At 38.9% G+C, this 24,729-nt stretch overlaps 2 protein-coding genes across 3 annotated transcripts in view; both read left to right on the top strand.

Annotated features, from left to right (window-relative positions):
• LOC311090833 (uncharacterized protein) overlaps nucleotides 1–4,046 on the top strand; it is a 27,072-nt gene extending 23,026 nt beyond the window's left edge. The window contains exon 4 of the mRNA XM_084126390.1: nucleotides 3,932–4,046. The gene's annotated coding sequence lies outside the window, so the exon portion shown is untranslated. The remainder of the gene's footprint in view (nucleotides 1–3,931) is intronic.
• Nucleotides 3,950–24,729, top strand: LOC311090816 (alpha-2-macroglobulin-like). 2 transcript variants are annotated; one of them, XR_014607955.1, is made up of 35 exons: nucleotides 3,950–4,093; nucleotides 4,477–4,657; nucleotides 4,764–4,920; nucleotides 6,132–6,184; nucleotides 6,297–6,317; nucleotides 8,429–8,594; nucleotides 12,586–12,670; nucleotides 12,864–12,999; nucleotides 13,092–13,245; nucleotides 13,360–13,469; nucleotides 13,564–13,734; nucleotides 13,817–14,053; nucleotides 14,161–14,373; nucleotides 14,461–14,610; nucleotides 14,855–14,968; nucleotides 15,135–15,192; nucleotides 15,602–15,722; nucleotides 15,912–16,137; nucleotides 16,208–16,334; nucleotides 17,114–17,235; nucleotides 17,315–17,366; nucleotides 17,787–17,870; nucleotides 17,957–18,133; nucleotides 19,087–19,162; nucleotides 19,347–19,503; nucleotides 19,644–19,718; nucleotides 20,164–20,326; nucleotides 21,309–21,502; nucleotides 21,581–21,793; nucleotides 21,907–22,025; nucleotides 22,173–22,251; nucleotides 23,422–23,503; nucleotides 23,589–23,672; nucleotides 23,773–23,878; nucleotides 23,995–24,729. XR_014607955.1 is itself a non-coding variant. In XM_084126363.1 (34 exons), the coding sequence occupies exons 1-34, from the start codon at nucleotides 4,008–4,010 to the stop codon at nucleotides 24,033–24,035; spliced, it is 4,311 nt and encodes a 1,436-aa protein (XP_083982489.1). In that variant the 5' UTR covers nucleotides 3,950–4,007; the 3' UTR covers nucleotides 24,036–24,729. The 2 variants fall into 2 exon arrangements, 1 of the variants encoding a protein (XP_083982489.1); XM_084126363.1 differs by lacking the exon at nucleotides 22,173–22,251.

The following is a 24,729-nucleotide window of genomic DNA, read 5'->3' as shown; positions in this document are numbered from 1 at the left end:
TTATTAGTTTTGTGGTGAACAATTCATCCATGCAAGTCAATCCATACAAACAATTTTTTGGCTTTGTAATCTTTGATCAAAATCTGAAAATGCTCCTCCCCTCTGCAATGACGGCCCTTCTCTGATGTCAGTTTGACAGATTGGGCTTCGGCTAAACGTCCTTAACCTCGCCCCGCCAACTGACAGTCTGCTGCCTGAATGAAACGCCTACTTTTCTAGATCAACTATCTGACAACAACTAATGTATCAGCAGTCAATTCTCAGCTCCACACACACAGGAACCCAGACCGACCCCGTCCACAGCCAATAACCCTCTCCCGTCCTTCTCTGTGCACACCATCGGCGTTCTCACAGGTTCGCGTTTTTGAAGTTTGCACAGAAAGAACTTAAGAGTTTTCTGTTAAATCGGTGTCGTGTTAGCGGCCCCTAAGTTAACAACTAATGATCGTTGCAACGGAAGTGAATCAATCAAACTAACTTTAGCTGGACAATAACTTTATTCTAGAGCTGCTATAAAGCCAGAACACTTTACTTTAATTTCCTATCAATGTAAAGCTGCTTTGGAACAATCTACATTGTTAAAAGCGCTATATAAATGAAGATGACTTGACTTGACTTGTCTTGACTTTAGTCATTCGGCAGTCTTGCAGCTTGAACCACTGCAGAAAATCCACCCTTACATAGCCTAATTAATGTTATTATTAATTTATCATGTATATGAGTCATATATAATAAATAATCCTGACATATACAGTTTATGACATTTGAAAAATATATATTTAGATAAAAAATGTTACAAATAATTTCACACTAATATAGTCCTAATTTAAGTAAATTAATAAAAAAAAATCATCCCATCCAGGTAACAACTGTAGAATTGTCAAAAAAGTGATTACTGAATGACTGCTTAAAGCACACCAACATATCCTGAAGAGTTCTTTAGAAATAAAAGTAAATAAATAAATGTAAAATAATATAGAATGTATTCTGTTGCAAGTTCACATATTGGACTATGTTTTCCCATGGTTAAGTGTTGAGTTGTCGTGTTGAAATAGTCAGCTCCTGACTTATTCTTACATTGTAGGTCCTCATGCTGTATAATATTTATTATTAATTGAACTGCATGAACATGAATCTTTTACCAGATTTACTTGACTTAATTATTTTAATGATAAAATCTTTTCAGACACCATAATAGGAAGGGGTCAAGCGATTTGCAAATATAAACAAACATTTACTGGAACTCTCTCACTCTCATTGAGTGGGTGTTGGGGATTGTTGACCCTTGATTTGTGTTGTTTGTTTTCACAAAACAGGTTTTCAGTTTTTTTTTGTGTGTGTGTATAGTTTGTTCAGATGATATGATGTATATTTTGCTATATATATATATATGTGTGTGTGTGTGTGTGACCCTGGATCACAAAACCAGTCACAAGTCGCACGGGTATATTTGTGGCAATAGTCAACAATACGTATGGGTCAAAATTATCGATTTAGGATATTAAGTAAAGATCATGTTCCATGAAGACATTTTGTAAATTTCCTACCGTAAATATATAAAACATTTATTTTTGTGAGTGAATGCAGCACAATCGCAAACATAAATGGACAACTTTAAAGGCAATTTTCTCCATGTTTCGATTTTTTTGCACCCTCAGATTCCAGATATTCAAATAGTTGTATCTCGGCCAAATATTATCATATCCTAACAAACCATACATCAATATAAAGCTTATTTATTCAGCTTTCAAATGTTGTATAAATCTCAGTTTCAGAAAATGTACCCATGTGACTGGTTTTGTGATCCAGGGTCACATATCTGAAATGATCTAATATTGTCTTTCACATTGATCTGACATCGCTAGCTTTAAAGGTCCCGTTCTTCGTGATCCCATGTTTCAAACTTTAGTTAGTGTGTAATGTTGCTGTTAGAGCATAAATAATATCTGTAAAATTATAAAGCTCAAAGTTCAATGCCAAGCGAGATATTTTATTTAACAGAAGTCGCCTACATCGAACGGCCCGTTTGGACTACATCCCTCTACTTCCTTCTTTAATGACGTCACTAGAACCGTTTTTTGACTAACCTCCGCCCACAGGAATGCTCCCTCAACTCTACCGAAATTCGTTTATGTACTTGCGCACTTCTTATAACTTACTGTGTTTACTCAGCTCTTACGGTGATTTTCTGAAGTAAAACTGACGCTTCATCTTTTGTGTGATGTACAATAAACTTTATTAAACTCATCAGTATATGTTTGATCATCATTCAGACAGCAGACTTGTAGGCTATTAATAAATAATGGATACATACAAGCAGATGACAAATACGTTATAATAACCATAATTAAACTACTAAACTATACCTGTTTCATCTCTATGCTGCACTCTGACTCTGTAGGCATTATTGTCCGACTCGAAATGAACACCGTTACTGAGAGTTTCTGATATTATCATCATTCCGTGAGATGAAATTGTCCTGAGAGACTGAGCGCGAGCTCATGAAGCTCCGCCCCCTGGGTCGTCCAGCAGCAGCTTATTTGCATTTAAAGGGCACACACTAAAACAGCATGTTTTTCTGTGCCCCAAAAAATGAAAATTTAAAAATTTAAATTTAAAATTTAAACATGCTGTAAAAAATGATCTGTTGGGTATTTTGAGCTGAAACTTCACATACACACTCTGGGGACATCAGAGACTTATTTTACATCTTGTGAAAAGGGGCATAATACGGGACCTTTAATCTAAATCCCTATCGCCAGCACAACACGTTTGCATTTCAAGGATAGTAAGAATGCAAGGGCTTTAGATACTGCTTTGGATGCGAGAACCACAAAGTAGAAGTATGATGTCAAACACGGTAATATTCTCTGGCCCCCTTCCTGTTCGCCGGAGTGATGAGATACTTAGCAGACTGTCCTCACTCAATAGCTGGCTGTCTTAGTGGTGTCCGCAGAATAATATAGGTTTCATAGACAATTTTTGGGCAGATCTGACCTGTTAAAAAGAGATTGTGTTCATCCCTCCTGGGATGGTGCTGCTCTTCTCTCTAGTAATATGGCACAAAATCTTAGAGCTCAAACATGACAATCTGGGGCTAAACCGTCCATCTTCTAGCTGTCTCACGTCACTGAAGTCAGATCCCATCACATAGAGCCTCTTTCACGTAGATATCATCACATAGAGACTGGGTCTGTTCCCTGAATTATTAAATACAAGAAACTCCCAAACCAATTTAAGGATAAAAATGTAATTGATTTTCAACAAATAAAAAACGGATATAATACAGATGAACAAATGATAAAGCTCGGGTTGATGAATATTCAATCCCTTTCTTCAAAAGCACTTATTGTAAATGATATGATTAGAGATCATAATCTAGTTGAGTTGTGTTTGACAGAAACCTGTGGTTCAGTTTTTAAACATAATTATTTTGAAATGTTGGTGCTTTATGTAACATTATCTAGTGTAAGTGATAAATCCCATTTTACATTTGTGCTGGCTACTGTATACAGGCCAACATACAGACTTTATCAAAAAAAATGACTGATTTTATATCGGAGTTAGTACTGGCTGCAGATAAAGTCCTAATTGTTGGTCATTTTAAAATCCATGTAGATAATGAAAAAGATGCATTTAGAGACATTCTTAACTCTATTGGAGTTCAGCCAAAACAAACTTTGTTGCATTATTTTCCTGTTATGACTGTAAAGCTGCTTTGAAACAAACTGTATTGTAAAATGAGCTATATAAATAAAGGTGACTTGACTTGACTTGACTTGACTTTTACTGCATGCCAGACTTCTATTTTTAATATTTGTCGCAAATGTATTTCTAAGGCTTTAGTAGATCTAATTTAGCACATGTTTTTGAACTGCAGTGCCTACATGGTTGAATCATTAATCAGATGATCAATACACATGTTTTGAAGGACCTCCTTTAGCATGAGAGTCCCTTTAAAAGAGACGGTCCAGTTCATCTCATGCCATGGATGATCGCTCGTCATCATGACTCTGAATATTGGCTGCTGTTGGAAAGGGCTCCTTCTGCTCTCTTTCCTCCTGATCTGTGTCAATGGACAAACATCAGGACCGTAAGTTTATAACAGTTTTTGCTGAGGATAAATTATTAATATACCAATAGTCATTTTGTAAGTCTTGATGATTTCTCCTGTATTTTTTTAACCGATCTGTGTTGCACAGTAGAGGTTTACTGTTTGAAAGACAACTTAAGGCACACGATTATTTATAATTACTGACAGTGTATTTTTAAGAGCAATATTGCTCTGAATAAACATACAAAAATAAAGAATTAAGTCACCAGACTTCATTACGCAGTTTGCTCTTTTATTCACACTTTTTATATAATTGAGAAATAGTAAATTAACTGTATTTTTTTCCCTCTCAGTTTATGTTTTATTTTTCTTATTACATCTAACCACTCAGGCAATATTGTATGATCATTTTCTCTGGACAGATATTTCATAGTGACGTTTCCCGCAGTGATAAACTCGGGATCTGAGGCCAAACTGTGTGCAAGTCTTCTCAAGCCCAATGAAAGCCTTGTCATGAACATTCATCTGGTTCATGGTGTCCAGAGCACATTACTGCTGCAGGAGAAAGCTGAGGAAGAGTTTCATCGCTGCTTTAACTTCAAGGTTTGCCATCAAAACATGCACATAATGAATATTATCAAATATGTTTCATCATAATGCATCTAGTTTTTGTGGCAGGTTGTGAATACAGGAAATTATTTCTTATCAGGCTCCTCTGGTCAAGGCAGAATCAGTGCAGAAAATGAAGGTTGAACTTCAGGGAGAGACTTTCAGGACGACTGAAGAGAGAAAAGTCATGTTCAAGCCTTACCATACTCTGACTTTTATCCAGACTGATAAACCCATCTATACTCCAGGACAGACAGGTGAGCTGTGAATGTCTCAAAGGCTAAAGCTCAGTAAATAATGCTGGTGTCACTGACATCTAAACCCTGATCACAGCTGATGTAACACATATAAGTAAAGCACACTATGATCAGGCAACAAGCTGATGTAGCAGCACAGGTCAAAGATAACAAATGTTGCACAAACCAGTAGATGGTAAAAGAGTATGAAGTATACAGTTCAATGGATTTACAAACTTGTAAACCGAAAAGAGGAGCAGAGGAAAAGATAAGAAAAGCTACCCAAAAACTACCTTGAAACTACAGGTACATGTGTTGAAGCAGGGTTTGGACTAAACTCTGAAGCCCTCCAGGAGTTTGACACCCCTGCTATAAATCGTTACATGTAATAAACCTCATAGCTGTCTGGGATAGGCCTACTTGATTCTAACTGGTCAGCTGGAGCAAATTGTCAGACATTTTTGTAACATGTTACGACCCGGCTCAAAGTCATAACATAAAGAGGACACTTCACAAGAGTCAGAGAGTTTGATAACTATCATTGTCATTGTCGTTATTGTCTTGCAAAGGAATAGCAGACAAATTCATTCATTCTGAACCAGTGCTGGCTCCATTACCAGGAAAAAGGAAGAGGTCACAAAAAGCAAACAAATCCAAAAGGGCAATCCAAATCAAAAAGCAGTCCAGTCCAGATCCAAAAATCCAAAGCAATCCAAATAATCTTAACTAATTAATATAACAAGACTATAATATAGCTACTATAATTAATAATAACAATATATTATAACTTTTCTAACCTGATAATGTAATAAAATACAGCCCTAACACAAATATGTAACAAAGACACAAAAAAAAAATGAGAGAGAGCTAGACAAAATCCAGGAGCTTCTTAAATAGGTTGCCACAGGTGCAGCTGGTTTTCATTAGGGCAATCCCGCCCACCAAGGAGTAGTCGGTCCTAGAATTCTCACAAAAAAACTAAAGTTAAAAAAAAGAGGGGCAGGGCTGTAACAAACATTATGGCTAAAACAGGCAGCTAGTTAAATTTGGCTCAAAAGGCACATTCACCCAGCAGCAGAATACAGTTGTCAGTCCTGTATTTGACACTTAATACAGTTCACACACAGTTTGGTAATTTACAGGAGAGAAATATGACTGTAAGCAATTGTCCCTTACATAAGAGCTGAAGACATCAAAAGTGAAGTTTTTTAATACACATTTCTATTTTACAGTGAACTTCAGAGTTGTTACAATGGATACAAACTTTGCACCCCTTGATCAGCAGGTCTGATGTGTTTATCTGGCATCTTTATTTTCTCTTGCATTGTTGAATACACGTTTAATAAATAAACACATTTTTGGCTTTTAATCTTAAATTTCTATTTGCTCTTTCACAGTATAGTACAGTGGTTCTTGAGGTAAGAACACAAAACCTTCTGTGCAGTCATAACAAACACACCTTTTAAATCTGATTAAAACTAGAAATTCAGTTATATTTGCAATTATTGTATTTTCAGTAGGGTAATTATTAGGGCTGTCACTTTTAAGAAAAATAAAATTCGAACGGATATCAAATATCAAGCAATGTATTAGAATATATTCGAATATGTACAAAAAAAAAAAAAAACACCGTAACGGAGATTCAATCACAAATTCATTAACAGTCTGACAGTCATAAACAGGACTCAGCCTGTCTAAAAAAAAAAATGTTTTACTTAATGTTTGAAACAGCAGGTTATCAACTTAATCTATATGAAGTGCCACAGTGCATAGCCAATCACAAAATTAGGCTACATGGAAAAAAATGTGCCGACCGGTTGTGCAGGAAAGTATGCAGTCATACGATGTTGGACGCCTGGCGATGTTCTGGCCATCTGCTGTGTCTCTGACTCCGGCATTTGGATGGTAACTCGACAGGTGAGCGCGAAGATTGGATGTCGAGGATGCATAAGTAAACCTAAGTAAATACCCAAGTAAGTAAATTCGGCAAACTACCTTATCATTAATGGTTACTTTACCATCTACGGTGTAGAACCCAAAATATTTCCAGACAGTACTTTTTAGATGAGTTGGGGTCATAATAGCTGGGTTTCAGTCACGTGATTATGATGACGCGCGAAGGTGGGGTGATTTCAGATGGAGGGCAGGAAGTAAACACGGAGAATACGTCTATGGAGGAAACCGTTGCGGAGTGTCCATATTGTACCTTTATCCGATTTTTTTGACCGTCCGTTTACACGTTCTTTCAACTCTGACCCATATCCGATTCATGTGTTTACACTTGCCATACTATCTGAAACATCGCACATGCTTAAAGGGTTAAATTATCTTGCACAGATGGGCGAACGCGAAATATGCTTGATCCTAGCTCTGCGATGTATGCGAAGTTCGCCAAACATCACCATGATTATGAGGCGGAGGAGGACGAAAAGTGCCATCATTGCACATATGCTTCAGTTATTGTGTGTGAGAGAGATCTCAGGACTGGTGGGAGCATATTGTTTAAATATTGGCTTTAACCGCGGAGACGTTGCCTAATGCCTCAGAAAATCCGATCTGCCTGTTTACATGACAGTCGCATTGGCACATATCCAATTTATTTCCACATATGAATGAGGCCTGAAACCGATCTCGAAATATCCGAATGCATGAGTTTTTTTCCTGTTTACACTGTCATAGAACACATCGGATCTGTCTCATATATGAGCAAAAAATCGGGATTGGGTCACATTTCACTGACAGTGTAAATGAGACCTAAGTAAATGAGCATTTAACGACAACCTAATGCTATATAAACACAGACACAAAAAACACGTTGGCTAGCTAACATACCTCCGACGAAGTGGTCGCTGCAGACACGGGCATTAACAGACTCTGCTCCTCCCGACCGCAGGCGTAACTTACGTTAAAAATCCACTTTTTACGGCGTTGTTCTGTGAGCTTTTTACATTTCTCACCTTTATGAGTGACAATCTTCGGTACTCTATAAAAACCCTTTCCCTTTTCTAGATTAGAACGATTGGAGCAGCCGTAAACTACACAAAACATTGGCATTTTTCAGACGGCAGATCCTCAGCTATTTCACTTCCTGCCCTCCATCTGAATTTCACGCTCTCGCTATGCAGCAGCGTGACGTCACGTGAAACCAACCTATTGTCCGCTCAGGCTGGCCGTGCTGTGGGTTATCTTCCATTTTCAAAACAGGGTGGCTGTTGGCTATTATTCACTTGATTTGGTCATGGGCCTACGCTACAATACGTTTAGAGCGCTTGCTACTGGATGAGATGGCAAACAATAAAATAAAAAACAAACAGTCTAATCATAGACTGTAAAAAATGTGCTACAAATGGCATTTTAAAATAGTTTATTTATAGTTCGATTACTGATATTTCTCATCATGTTCGAATGCATATTCGAATATCGAATAAAACGTGACAGCCCTAATAATTATATATTTCTTCATTGATAGTCAGGATATGTGTAGCTGACTGTCACAAAATATCTACACTGTGTCTTTGCTATTAAACAGGACAATAAAACGAACCAGATTGGCCAATGGACAAATGTTTCGTCAACAAGTTGGATTTTGCAGCGTTCTTATGAATTAAGCCCAGAGGCCTGTCAAGGCATGTACAAACTGAAGGCTTTTATTGGTGACAAGAAGATCTCACATGATTTTGAAGTGAAACCATATGGTAAGTCATAAAAAAGACTCATTATGACTGTAACCTTGGTTCCCTGAAGAGGGAATGATATGCTATGTCATAAGTTACGACACTATGGGAACGTCTGCGTGATTGCGTCTTGAAGCACGTGTGAAATCAGTCCAATGGTGTGGCGGAACATCATGGGGGGTGACGTCACAACCAGGAAGGTATAAAGCACCCCTAAACCAAACATTGTCAGCTTCTGATAGGCTGAAGTCATGAAGTAAGTTATGGTGGAGCAATGCAGCATCGCAATGCAGCATCTCGTTCCCTCTTCAGGGAACCGAGGTTACAGTCGTAACTGAGGCATTCCCTTTCAAGGGAATATTTGATCAAGTTACAATAATATGGGAATGTTAATGCCTACTATGCCATACTGGCCAGTGCCTGTCTAGTGTGAATAATGTCTGGAGCACAACTCAAGATCATAGAACCTGACGAATGTGTGCGGAGAGGACCAGCCTGCTGCAACACAAACATCATGAAGAGAGGCCGCAGAGAGCAAGGCTTTAGAAGCCGCCACACTCCTAGTAGAATGGGCCCAGACAGCTAAGGGAGAAGGCTGACCGGCCAATTCATAAGCAAGAGAGATAACCTCGACTACTCACTTACTAATTCTCTGCTTGGATGCTGGGTACGCCTTTCTGGGTGACCTGTTTCAGTGGCAGATTATTGTTGCTTTGTAAGGCTCATTCCTGTGTTATCTACCGTTATCATCTACTCAGCCATTCCTCTACTGGATACCTGCCTTGTCTTGTCTTATCCTGTCTCGTCTACTTGTCTGCTTACACTGTGCTCTGCCCAGCCATCCTGCTGCTCGTGGCCTTTGACTACTCCTCAACCTACCGTCCAGCAACTACTAGTCTAAGACTGAGTTACCCTCGCTGGCCGCTGCTATCCAGCTCGGATCCCTGCTGTTTCTGTTTCATTAAGCCAAGTCAAGAATATTTGTGTTAACCAGTTCTGTGCCCGCCTGGCGGCTGACTGCCTTTGTTTTCTTTTATATTAAAACTACCTGCATTCGCTCTTGGGTCCTCTGTTCTTCCTGACACTTTCAAGGTCAGAAATATTCCTGAAACCTCCTTTACAGGCTCAAAGGGAGCAGCCGAATGGCCCTCCAGTGCCAAGGCCAAATCCCATGCTGGCACCCTTTTGTGAGCTGCAGGCCTAATCCTCAAGGTTCCACGGAGGAAACGAGATACTAATGGGTCTCTTTTCAAGGATACACCGCTCAAAGGAGTGTGGTAAACAGCTATGGAGGCCAAATAAACCTTGAGTGTAAAAGGTGATTAATCGTGTAGAGAAACAATCTTGCGGAGACTCTAGCACTGTCCCAACCGGGCAGTTAACTGGGTCTAAACCTCCATTGTGAGACCAGCCTCTATGAATTGGTCCCACAACTTTCATAACTTGTGGGGGTTAAATATTGAGCCCCAACCTGACACAGAAGGTCCCTCCTGATCAGAATCTCCCAAGAGGAGCCGTAGAGGTGTGATTTCAAGTCCAAAAACCAGATGCGAGTTGGCCAATGAGGAACCACCAACAGTAGATGGGCACCCTCCCAGCAAACTCTCTAGAGAATTCCCGGGAGCAGAGCGAAAGGGGGAACTGCATACAGGCGTAGCATCGGCCATGTCTGTACCATCGCATTCAACACCAGTGGGGCTGGATGAGTCAGAGAGAACCAAAGCGGACAGTGTGTCGTTTCTTGAGACACTAATATGTCCTCTTCCACTTGGCCGAACCTCTTCTCCACACCCACCACCTCGGGGTAAAGTCTCCATTCCCCAGGCCTCAGCCCTTGTCTCGACAGGACGTCTGCTGCCTGATTCAGACGTCCAGTAAAATATGCCGCTCTCAGTGACAATAACTTTCCATGGGCCCACGTGAGGATCTGTTGCGACAGTTTGTAAAGTGGGCATGAGCACAACCCACGAGAGAAGCATCCGTCATTAACATCACGTGATGACAAGGAAGTCATAACACTGGGCCTTGGGACATGAACCATGGTTTCCTCAACATTGTCAAGTAACGAAGACATCTTATTGTAACCTTGATCGTGTGGAATGGATTGGAATGGATCTTTTAAAACTGTTTGACAGTGCAGTGACTGGCCTAGCTTCAGATCTATTAATGCTGAGAGGATGACATCTAAGCGTGCAAAAAAGAAACGTGCCTGCATCATCACAAACTGCTACATAACGCCCAGAAAGGTGGATCTCTGTACTGGAGAAAGAACACTCTTGTTTGCGTTCTGCCTCAACCCCTGCTCTTTCATATGAGCGAGGACAACATTTTGATGTTGAACCACCATGTGCTCTGAATGAGCTAATATCAACCAATCACCGATGTAATTCAACACGCGAATGCCTTGGAGTCGCACAGGAGCCGGTGCAGCATCCAGGCATTTCATGAAAAGTGCGAGCTGACAGTGCTAGGCAAAAAGGAAGAACCCTGTACTGGTATGTTTTGCCGCCTAAAGCAAACCTGAGGTAATTCCTTTGGTGTTTAAGGATGGATATGTGGAAGTATGCATCTTTGAGGTCTATCATGACAAACCAGTCCTCTGACCTGATTGGAGTCATGATTTGCTTTAAAGTTAACATTTTTAATTTTAGCTTTTGGCCGCACGATTTACATGGTGCAAATAAATCGGACATTCTTTTTTGGAACAATGAAATACCGGCTGTAAAATCCGAATTCTGGTGGGGAACACGTTCTATGGCCCCCTTCTCCAAGAAAGTTTTCACATCTTGTTCCATAACCAGAGCCTGCTCTGGATCCACCTTGGTGGGCAGAACCCAGTGAAAGTGAGGACGAGAACAAAACTGAATTCTGTACTCTTTCTTTATTGTATAACCCAATGGCAGAAAGTCCCATGCTGACAGCAACCTTTCTACTAAGTCTGGTCTACTAAGGAAACCAGTCTTTTGAGACTGGTATCTGGTGTATTTTGAGAAGTCAGTTTGGCATCCTGAAGCAGATTCCAGGTAGGAAACGGCTGAACTGACCGCTCTAATAACCTCTTTCGAGGTTGAGACCTTTGATCGACAAGGGAAGACCTGCTGGAATGCCACCACCTGCTTTTTTGAAGTGCCCCACGAAAACCCCCGTACCAGGTTGTGCCGATAGACGATGCTCAGTTGATAGATGCAGTGCGTTTATGCGCCGATAGACGATGATCAGAAGAGGATTTCCACACAATAATTTTATATTACCAAAGAGCTGTGAGGAAAATAAAAGATTAGTTAGATTAGATTGCTTAGATTAGCAACTCTAATTTTTCCACTACATATGGGCCACAAGAGAAATATTAAGCAAATAAAATAAGACAATTAGCCTAGGCCTATATACCATTATCAGCACATTGAAGTAGATTCAGCTCTCATCATCTCTGAAAGAATATGAACCGTTAATGCAGTGTCAGATGTTTTTGCTTTCACTTTCTTTAGTGAATAATTGACTGAGGTTTCAGACTTCTTCACCACCATAACTGTAGAGCAAAGTATGCACATTGCTTGTGTGATATCCACTGACTCGATACTACTGAGTGAGACACTAACTCACTCAGGGCGGAAGAAAACGCAGAGTGTGCTTCCTGATCCTGAGAGAGGAAATATATATTGATATATAGACACACAACCTCACATATGACAGATAGAGTAACACAGACCGCTTGCTGAAGAAACAGAAGCTGACATTGTTTGGTTCAGGGGTGCTTTATACCTTCCAGGTCATGATGTCTCCCGCCTATGACGTTCTGCCACACCATTGGACTGATTTCACACGTGCTTCAAGACGCAATCACGCAGAGGTGTACCTATAGTGTCGTAACTTTTGACACAGCACAAGTTCTCTTGAAAGGGAACAGACAATTTGCAGTTTTGCATGGGAAGAGTTTCAATAATATGTTTGTATTTTAATTTTTAATATATAAATTGAGTACTAATAACTCTGATTTCTGCCTTCTGACTTCTAGTTTTGCCTAAGTTTGAAGTTACTGTAAAAAGCCCAAATAAAGTAAGTGTTGAAGAAGAAGAACTGATAATTGAGGTTTGCGGAAAGTGAGTGGTTTCTTTTTATTTCCTGCATTAATAAAGCAAAGTGCTCTTCCATTCACACTTTCATTTAATTGTTAATTGTATTATTATTTATTTAACTCTTGGGTCAGTTTCTTACTTTAACCCCCCATCCTAATATATTAGTTGCTTAACTCAACCCTGGGCTGTAGATCAGTTGCTTGTACCTTTCTCACAGATACACTTACGGACAGCCTGTACCTGGTAAATCACGGGTGAAAGTGTGCCGTAATAATTGGCCCTTCAATGCCATATACACAGATCCTGATATTTCCCTTCCCATCAATCCAGGGTGTTTAGAGGAAACCATTGAGGTATGTGAGTTGAAACGCAGTACATTATCTTTCCTCCATTTATCTCATTAAACCACTCTTCAGTTAATAGTTATGTTTGTGTTCATAATTAGATAAAACAGACAGGCTGTGCCATCCATACCTTAGATCCATCATATTTTTTTGACGTCTTCACACTGGTAAATGGTCGTAGGTTTCACAGGTATCCACGGCATGTGATGCAGAATTCTCTTCATGTTGAGGCAATGGTTACAGAAGAAGGAACAGGTGAGCTGTTTAATTTGGTCAGATCTCTGTTACATACACGTCTTGAATTTCACATTTTTGACCTTTTACTTTTATTTGAACAAGTATTTATGTAGGTGTTTTGACTATTTACAGAGATCACCATGACAAAATTTGAATCTGTATCTCTCACTTATGAAATTGGTAAAGTCACATTTACTGACCTGCTCAAAACATATGAACACGGATCAGTTATTGAAGGAAAAGTACGTCTAAAATCTGTTTGTCTCAGTTTAACATCATTGATATGTACAGAATTATTTATTAATTTATTCCTTCAAATCTTCAAATTTTCAACAGATAAAACTCTCAAATTTCAAAGGTGCACCAATTCAAAACAAAAAGGTTTATCTTATGGAGGGTCAAACTTGGTCCACAAAACTGCTCCTAAATCTCACTACAGACAGCGATGGACTGGCCAACTTCTCTCTTAATACATCCAGTCATTCTAAAAGTCATATTTTTCTAATAGTAAGATATTTTGTGTTCACTTAGTTTTCTTTTGTATTGCCTGAAGAGTTACATGAGTTATTTCAGTTTTTTTGTAATCTAGGCAAGTGTTCATCAAAAGGTCCATTATTACAACCATGACAACAAGCCTTACATCGTTGCTGATAAAAAAACAGTCCATATCATCCAACCTGACTCTCTATACACCCCATCACGAAGTGAATTGATTATAGAGAATACTGAACAACCATTAAAGTGTGACTCTGAATTTACCGTCACCATCAAGTATTATTTTGTTGGAGAGACAATTAAAAACTTCAAAACTGACATTGTCTATATGGTGAGAACATGTGCAGTATGTACATTATCACAGAGATGTTTTTGTTTAACAGTATTATTTGGCTGCACTAGTCAGTTTGTTATCAGAGTGTCATCTGTCTGTTTCAGGTCTTGTCCAGAGGAGTGATTGTTCATCATAGATATGAGAAGATTGAAGTGAAGATTTCTGATGGAGCAAGGGGCTCAATGTCGTTCAAACTGTCTATTAGTGCAGATCTGTCTCCTGTAATGCAGATTCTGGCGTACTGTGTTTTTCCGCCCAGAGAAATTGTTGTGGCCAGTAGCAAAGATTTCAACATTGAAAAGTGTTTCAAAAACAAGGTATGCATTGTAGCTTTAGAAATTAACCTTTTTAAACTGTATTACTGACTCATTGCTAAAATAAATCCTATTCCCTGTATGTCACAGGTATCTCTGCAGTTTTCTCCTGCTAAAGCAGTTCCCGGTGAGAAAAACACTCTCCAGCTCTCAGCTCAGCCTGGTTCACTGTGTGGCCTCAGTGCTGTAGATCAGAGCGTCCTGATCCTGAAGTCAGGAGAACGTCTGGATGCTGACAAGGTCTAGATGCTTTAAGATTCAGTGTTGATTAAATGTGTGTCTTCATAGTGGGAATCTACAGTGTGAATCTAATGATAACAGACTTTACTTATTGCTGCTTTGATCCATCAGCTGACATTTTGATCTCAGGAAATTTAGCATTAATCTTCATTCTTTCTCACCAAATTGGAAATACATTTTCGTTGGAAATACATGTATTATTTAGAAATCATACTGATAGTGTGTGAACATGGTCCCGTCACAGATCTTCAGCCTGCTGCCAGTGCAATCGTGGTCAAATTACCCTTGGACTGTTGAAGATGACGAGTGTCCGTGTCCGCGTTTTTCGAGTTACACATTCACTTATGAATCCTTAAAGGTAACAGTTGGATTATATGTGTGGCAGTGCAGTAGATAATGATTGGAAGAGTATATACTGCACATGTGTAAGTAAATGTATAAAAAGCCTTTATGATTATACTGACATTTAAAAGTAATTTGTATTTTCTTGACTTTTATTGTGGTTCATCATTGCCATTTGGCAGAAAGTGGGATTGAAGATGGCAACAAATTTGTTTGTGGAACTCCCTGTGTGTAATTTTGGTAGGTACATTTACTGTTATTACAATCCAAGCTGTAATGTTTTAATATGTTGGTGCTTGTTATGAAATATATTTCAAAAAATTAAATATGTTCAATTTGTGAAATTGTGAAACTTGCACAATTCCACAATTATAAGGATGTAGTAGGAAAAGACAAAAAAATTTCTAGGGTTATTAGTGAACTTTGAATCAGTGTTAATATTGGTAGGACAAACTAATCTATAAAACTATATAAATTTTGTAAAATAAAATTAACACATTTGCAGCCTTAAAATACTAAAACTAAAATGAAAACGAAATAAACTGAAACGTTTAAAATATGTGTATTAAAATAATGATCTGCTTTCCATTTTCTATTCACTTATGACTGGATATAGAATTGATCATTTTGACGTACTCTTTTTTTCCAGGCTCTTGTTATTGGTCAGATGTTCTCTCAGATTCTAGGAATGAATATCTATTTGAAACACCTGATTCTCCAGTTCGAACTGTCTTTCCAGAAACTTGGATCTGGGAACTTGCTGAAGTGGGGTATTTAAAGCATAATCAGTACATTTAACATCATATTTATCCTATTACTTATTCTTATTAATACCTTGCCTGCTTTGCAGATTCTTAATCCAGTTTTTTGCATCATCTGTGTGCTGAATGTTGTCATTTATTACAGGAAAAATGGCTGAGTCAGAATCAAATATGCCTATTGTTGTAATTCCTCCACAGGGACTCTGGATCAGCTCAGGTTCCTGTCACGGTTCCTGACACCATCACCTCTTGGGAGACGGAGGCCTTCTGCCTGTCCTCTGAAGGTCTGGGTCTGGCTCCTCCTGCTCAGCTGACAGTTTTCCAGCCCTTCTTCCTAGAGCTCTCTCTGCCTTACTCCATCATCCGCGGGGAGATCTTTGAGCTGAAGGCCACTGTCTTCAACTATCTGTCCAAGTGCATCATGGTGAGATTTCAGACGCACTCTAATCAAATCATATCAAATATGCCACTAATCATGTGTGTTTGATTGACAGGTTAAAGTGACTCCAGCTCCTTCCTCAGACTACACTCTCAAAGCCTCCTCTGATGATCAGTATTCATCCTGTCTATGTGCTAATGGAAGAAAAACCTTTAAATGGATCCTCACTCCCTCTGTTCTTGGTGAGTTTTCCAGTCTGAATCAGTAGCTGCCTTTTCATTACAGATTTGCACAAAACTTTTGCAATGTTTTTTTAAATGTTGATAAAAAAACTATTGCAAAATGATGGCGTTTCCATTAACCGATGTTATGCAACTAAAACGTTATTTTTCCCTCTCGCGATAAGTCATTCCAAAAATCACCGCACTAGCCATTGTTTTTAATCGAAGGAGACGTAGACGTGTTATCCAAGCATTATTGGCAAGGGAAGATGTTAATGTAAATGTTAAACATGCAATTTCACCGCGTTTCCATTACCCTTCAAATTGCACGAATTGAAAATACACCCATTGGAAAGACGTCAATTTCGCAAAAACTTCCATTGAAAATACAATGTTTTTATGCTCGCATGAGGGGGTTTTTTCAGGCTGTTCGAAAAGGGAATATTTTGCTAAATATTTCGCTCCTAAGTAAAGGCACTTTCCTTGCCATTAAAGCTTGGATAACATGCCTACGTCTCCTTCGATTAAAAATAATGACTAGTGCGGTGACTGCGATATACGTAAACCTACCAACATCCGTCGCCATAATTTTGGCTTCTCGCAAGATGAAAAAATTATGTTTCCATTGTAGTTTGCGAAATATTCCTTTTTCGAACTGAAAAGCATACATTTTTTTTTCTTTTTCTGAAATGGTTTACAAAGGGGAAACTTAATTTGTATTTTTTAATTTGCTCAATTTGAAGGGTAATGGAAACGCGACTGTTTCTCAGTTGTATATTCACGTATGTCTTGTGTTGTAGGAGTCTTGAATATTACAGTCAGTGCAGAGGCAGAGGCGTCCCAGACTGTGTGTGACAATGAGATTGTGAGTGTCCCGGAGAGAGGACGCATTGACACGGTCACACGAAGTCTGCTCGTACAGGTCAGCACACGTCATCATTTACTCATGATCTTAATGCTGCTTATGTATGATGTGTTGATGTGATTGATTTCTGCTGCAGGCGGAAGGAACTGAAAAGACAGAGACTCGCAGCTGGTTACTGTGTCCAAAGGGTTAGTCTGCAGATATTTCATATGTTTTGGTGTACAAGCGCTGATAATGCTGCAACCCTCTTTGTCTTCTAAACACAAACTCCAACTTCATGAAAATAAGTACACATTGCATAGAGGACATTTTGAGGACACACCAAATTTGAGGACCAATAGAGGGAGCCAAAATATACTCATATGTATCAGACATTTTAATTGAGAAAGTTGAAATTTGTCAGCCTTTCCTGACAACTGTAGTTTAGTTGTTCAGCTGTGCCAAATTTTGAAATTGTGGCTATTTTCTCCCCTTTTCCAAAGTGCTTGAATCACAATAATTCATGTTTTTGATTATATTATTATTATTGGGACTTCACATGTGGTATTAAAATGTTTATAGCGTTACTCTGCTGATCACTGATGTGTTTCTGTCTGTCTGGTTCATAGGTGACAGTCTCTCAGAGGAAGTGGCTCTGACTCTTCCTAAAGATGTGATAGAGGGATCAGCCAGATCCTCTGTTTCAGTCATTGGTAACATTTACAAACATGAGCAGAAATGAGGAGATTGGCTTTAGACTTATAAAATGTAGTGAGTGTCATTTGTGTATGGTTTACAGGCGACATATTGGGTCGTGCACTGAGGAACATTCATGGATTATTACGGATGCCGTACGGCTGTGGAGAGCAAAACATGGCTGTTCTTTCTCCCAATATTTACATTCTGGAGTATCTGGAGAACACGGAGCAGCTCACCTCGGCCATCCGAGAGAGAGCCACAGGCTTCCTGCAGAGCGGTGAGAGACAAAATCATGTCAAGAAAATACTGAGATGGTTTGATACCAAATTATACATTATTCAACACACCTGAATGTCACATTAGCTGTTATTCCACTGTCGGGCCAGTGCGAGCCAGTGCTTTAAACGAGCCGGGCTGGGCTACTAGCTTCGGACCTGTAACACCGAGCCCAAAACAATGTTGGTTTCCACTGTCGGACCAGAAGCTCTGTAGCGCTTCACTAACCCATCAGTTCACCAACAAATGGAAGTTTTATCAGAAAACTAATCGGAAAGAAATTACTGGAACTAGCGATATCGCAGAACGAGCATGATAAAATCAGCCGTTTGTTGGAATTTATGTTGTTTACTGAAAGATTTATAACCCAAGCATCAATGTTTTACCGCAGTTTTACAATAATAAGGGATACATTTAAATGTCAAGATTGCACATTACCGTAGTCACACTGCAATAAAGTGGTATTTACCATTATTTTACAAAAGAAAGGGGACAGTCACATCTGTTTCTGTTTGTCTGTATTTTTTTACACCAAATTTAGACCTGAGAAGCTTTAGACCTCTCTCCATTGACAGTCCCAATACAGTTATATGTAGTTATATATGTGTGTGTATATAGATAGATAGATAGATAGATAGATAGATAGATAGATAGTTGGTATGTGAAATCATCCATGGCGCTGCCGTCTCTAGACTCAGGTAAACTCCGCCTCTGTTCATAACAACTCCTTTAGCCTGAGCTGGCCCACTTTGGACCAAGGTATTTGGCGGGCCAAAAAACCCTGGCCGTTGGCCCAGAGGAAGCCTAGCCGAGGCCCGATCAAGCCCCGGAAGTGACAGTGGAAACGCGGCTGGCCCTGGTACGCACTAACACTAGCACGCCCAACAGTGGAAACGCGGCTATTGAGTCACCCAAACAAACTGTTGAAGTGTTAACCATTATCACACTAAACAGGATACCAGAGACAAATGAACTACAAGCATTTGGATGGATCATACAGCACATTTGGTTATGGTGATGGGAATACATGGTAAATGTATTTTCACTATTACTATTGTTAACAGAAATACTATCAAGGTAATCTACAAAAATAAACCCAATTAACACATTTAAAAATTTGTCTCAGTTCAAATGACTTGTTTTGAGATTTATGATGGATGGAATTCATTGAAACACCTGAGGACATTTTTTAACTATATCTTCCACACCATCAGGTTGACTGCCTTTGTGCTGAGGTCCTTTGGCAAAGCACAGAAATACATATTTATTGATCCAAAAATTATTCCGAGTGCAAAGAACTGGTTAATAAGCAGACGGGATTCAGACGGCTGTTTTATCCAACAGGGAACACTGTTCAACAACAGAATGAAGGTCTGTCATCTTCTATCTATCTCTATCTATCGTCTTTATTCAGACTTTCTCAAGCCAACATCACAGTTTGTCTAGATGAACTTTCCTTCAGTGGTTTGAGTGTGTTGCTTTATTTATCCTTTATTTCTAATAAATTCTAGGGTGGGGTGAATGATGATGTGACCATGACTGCCTACATTTCTGCATCATTGCTTGAACTGGAAACTCCAGTCACAGTAAGTTCATCTGTAGGAAACATGGTACACTGTTAAAAGTGATCAGTTGACTTAAAGGAGCAGTTCACTTTAAAATGAAAATTACCCCATGATTTACACACCTTCAACGTATCCTAGGTGTATATGACTTTCTTCTTTCTTCTTTCTCCACTTTAAATCATGGGGTCATTTTGATTTTAACTTTAACTTTTAAAAAAATTGAGGAAACCTGTTGCCTCAAAATTAAGTAAGTATTAAGCTTATGCTTAATCGAAAAATTAAGTAATGTGGAATTATCAAGTTCACATAACTTAATTTTTACAGTTAAGAATTGAGTTTATTTACTTAATAATTCTAAGGCAACGGGTTTGCTAAAAAAAATTAAGTGAACTGAACACCTTTTACAGTGTAAAACTGTAAAAAATGACACTCACAGCGTCTATTCCTCTGTGTTTTTTTGTCACAGGATCCTGTCGTCAGTAAAGGTTTGTCATGCTTGAGGTCCATCATTGAGGATGTCAATAACACTTACACCACTGCCCTGCTCGCCTACACTTTCAGTCTGGCTAGAGACACGGACACTCGACAGCAGCTTTTCAAGAAACTGGAAGATGTTGCTATTTCAGATGGTAAGAGGTTTGTTTCTGATGACTTTCTGTTGTTTTTTGTGACTACTAATGTTTTTAGTAACACTGTAGAAAACTGTTCCATCATTAATGAATAACTACGCAGGAACAAATGAGTTACACACTATTAACGTTTGTGTAACTACATTCTAGTCATTACTAGTGTGTTCCCATGATCTTCACTTTAAAATACTGATCCAAATTATTAGTAGTTCCTTTAGAAGGATGTAGTAACACTTGAGTCATTACTAGTGGATTACCATTATCTTATATTATACATTATGGATTATTAACATTAATTATGAACCTGTATACAGTAGTTCTTTGTAGTCCTCTGTGAGTTATAAAAAAAGTAGTAGTAGAGCCAGAAGGGGTTTATTCTGAGATAACAACCGGCTGGATGTGCATTATGCCACTTATTACACGACTACTTGTCACATAAGTAAATAATTAGACATGAAATATTGATCTGATTCAAAATTTTAGCTTTTTAAAGGCAAAGGTTCCGCGTTGAGAACTATTGCTAGACCAACAAGTTTAAACTAGACGGACATTTAAGAGATACGGTATACAGTCATGCCACTTATTATACAGCATTTCACCACATAAATAATTAATTTTAATTAATTATAATCATCTCAAATCAATAATTTGGCATAATTAAATAACCGCACACAAAATATTGATTCAACTGAGTTTTAATATTTTATTAGTTCACCAAAAGCAAAACTTCCATGAAGAAAGCCCGTTGAGCCTGTGTTTTCAACGGTTGTTATCGAGCAATAACACACCACTGGATGGTGCTATTGACCAATCAGAATCAAGTATTCCACAGATATAATAATAATAGTAACTAGAATGTTAATAGTGTGTTACTCATTTGTTTCTGTGAAGTTATTCATTAATGATGGAACAGTTTTCTAAAGTGTTACCTTTTTGTTTTAATCATGCTCCTTGAGTCACGCGTGTGTCTTTTGTCCTTAAGGCTCTTCTCTCCACTGGTCTCAGTCTGGCTCTGCTGATGACTCTGATTCTCTGGCAGTGGAGATCAGCTCATATGTGCTGCTTGCTGTTCTCACGGCAGATTCAGTCACTACAGCTGATCTGCGCTATGCTAACAGGATTGTTAGCTGGCTTGTGAAACAGCAGAATGCTTATGGAGGATTCTCCTCCACACAGGTTATTCAAACCTCTTCAATCAAACACATTATTGCTGGTGTGAATGAGTAAAAGTGGCATACCACATTTATTTCCCAGGACACAGTGGTGGCTCTTCAGGCTCTGTCTTTGTACGCCACCAAAGTGTTCAGCTCTGACGGCTCCAGCACAGTGACGGTACGGTCAGCAGGAGACACTCTCCACTTTAATGTCAATCAGGACAACATGTTACTGTACCAGGAGAAGCAGCTGCAGAAACTTCCAGCCACATACAGCATTGAAGTGAAGGGCTCAGCCTGTGTGTCTGTGCAGGTCTGTAGTGTGTTCAGCTTCATTTACTCACACTCACTTTCTCTCTTGGCATTTTGGTTATTCTGCTGTGAGATGATTTATGAATGTGTTTTTCTTTGTGTTGACTCTCTCAGATGTCTCAGTTCTACAACATTCCCACTCCAACTGAAGCTAAAACATTGAGCATTGATGCTAAGATTGAGGGAGATTGCAAAACATTGGGACAAAATTTCATTTTGAACTTCACTGTCAAGTAAGAGAATTTGTATTTAAAGTCCCCCTGTAGTCAATAATTGTATCCCTTAAAACTCATCTTTGATCACCAAAATGACATTTAAACGTTTTTTCCTTCATGCCTGAAAAGAGCTTGAATGTAACTCTACACCTTTGCCTCGTTTAGTATACGCGGTTCTATGAATATGTAAATGAGCCCCGCCTCTATAAAGACCACCCATTGGCCCAACGACGGAAATCCAACGGTAAGGGCGAAGGGATAATGCATGTATGTCTTTTCAGCGCTCCAGTGAAGTTCACTTAATTTATTGGAATTTAGTTTCAATATTACTGTAGCTCTACGCTTAATCTGACTCCAATTTCAAATGATAATCAAATTTAGATCGTGTTTCTTATTAGAAAATAATCATAAATATTGATTATGAAGACATGATATCAGTTACTCAAAGATGACTCTAAAAGTAAGCAATGCATTCCTGACAGAGACACACAGTGGTGTGAGTGTTTTCCAAGTGTAAGACTTGAGAAAACACTGACACAGCAATACATGGGTTTTTTCCCTGGTTACAGGTTCTCAAAGACTGCTCTGTCACCTAGCCTTAAATACCCAGACCAGAACAAAAGGGTTGTATCAATATTTTTTAGGGTTATTTTGGGTCACTTCATGTACCCCAGGGTGTAACACCTGGTTTCGGGGGAGAGAGGAGATATCTTGAGGAGACATCACCCAAAGAGGAGAACAGGTCTCCTAAGTTCTCAATCTTTCTCATTAAACCAATGACTGCAATGAAATTAAGACCATTTTACCAATCGCACTGAGACATTTCAAATGACACCAAACATGAATAGGAAAAACAATAGATTCACAAGATACATCATATATGATATATAGACATTCTTAGTGAACTTTTGGTGACTTGACCCAGGGGGAGAGGAAGGGAGGAGGGAGAGGGGGATGCAGAGATAAGGAAGGAGAAAAGTTTGGACAGGACAATGTCCTGCGCGATCTTCTGTCCAGGGTGCGTTTTATTGCTTTGTTGCTTTATTGCAAGGGTGAGTTTTTATCTCAGCTTTTGTCTTAACGGGAAAATCAGTTCTTACATCTCCACTCACTCATAGTAGCTCAGAGATCCACTTGTTGACGATCACACGTTGATCTGATTGGTTGCAAGGTAGTTTGTGACGTCAGAAACACCAGCGATTTCAAACCGTGTTTTTGAGACTGTCTTTGATTCACTGCTGTTTTAAGGAGAAAATATTCAGAAATGGTGTTGAGTTGTGAATTCTCACGTGGTTTGTCTTAAAGCATATTAAAAACACCACATACACATATTAACAACATTAAAAGCTTGATTTTCACCACAGGAGGACTTTAAGTGAGGCATATAAGAACCTTTTCATTTGCTGTTTTCCAGATATGATGGTCTACAGGAAAGGACTAACATGGTCATTGTGGATATTAAACTCTTATCTGGATTCACAGCTGATACATCAATGGTGCGTTTGAGTGATTCATCACAAAATGTGTACACATTTCTAGAGTTTCTCTTTTTAGAAATTAACCAGCACTTTTTCCCCACAGCTTAAAAATTCTTCCGGAATGTACAGAAAACCTGTGGAACGGGTTGATTCTAAAGATGATCGTGTCATTGTGTATTTGAAGGAGGTGAGAAAACAGCAACATTCATATGATTTTATGTCTTATGTTGATTCATAAACGTTTTATCCATAATGTCCATGACTGATGAGTTTGTTTCCTCCTGTAGATCCCACAAAATATTCCAGTAAATTACCAGATACAAACGAAACAGGTTCTTCAAGTGAAGAATCTCAAGCCAGCTGTGATTAAAGTGTACGATTACTACCAAACAAGTAAGATTTAATATGCCAGTGTTGAATGCTTTGATCAAGTGATGCACATTGTTTATTCAGATTTAATACAGGTTTCCATTGTTGTACGAATCATGAACATCTTCCTTTTCCTTCAGGTGATCAGTCAGAGGCCGAGTACTTCTTCCACTGTGGATGAAGCTGAAGAGCGTCACCTTATAGTTCAACTTGGATAAAGATGTTGGAACTCTCTAATGTTTAATATTTAGGGCTGTCAGTTAAACGCGTTATTAACGGCATTAACACAAACCCATTTTAACGGCGTCAATTTTTTTTATCGCGCGATTAACGCCTAGCAAACTTTGTCGTTTTTTTTTCACATGCTTTTGCAACAACTAGTAACGTTAGTAAAACTACAACACCACCGGATCTAGCTAGACTGGAAACAAAACAACAGGCACGCCGCATGCTTCGCTTCTCGTCCAGTGTGTGACCCCCTTTAACGTTACATTTTGAGTGGATGAATGATGAGTGCAAGACGCCTAAATGGATGCCAATAAGATTCAGAATGGAAAGTTTAATTTTAAAAAAGTGGCCAAATGGTTCAATTGACAAGACCAAGTGATCTGTGTGTTTTGTCGTTGTGAACTGAGCTATCATCGCAGCACGTCCAGTCTGAAATACCACTTGATGGCCAAGCACACGCACAGCTGATGAGAATTCTCCGCCCCTCGTCAATATATCAGGACCTCGTCAGTATTTCTTTCACCCTTTTATTGATGGACAGTGTTACATTGTGTGAGAGATTATTTGCTCAAAGTGAGAATGTTAGTGTGAAATTGAACACTACAGTATATGTAAATGTTGTTTTCAATAAAAAACATTTGCACAAA

The sequence above is a fragment of the Abramis brama genome (genome assembly GCF_963993115.1).
Source record: "Abramis brama genome assembly, chromosome: 10".
NCBI classification, from domain to species: domain Eukaryota; kingdom Metazoa; phylum Chordata; class Actinopteri; order Cypriniformes; family Leuciscidae; genus Abramis; species Abramis brama.
The sequence above is the reverse complement of the archived record's forward strand: the minus strand, read 5'-3'. Positions and strand labels throughout refer to the sequence as shown.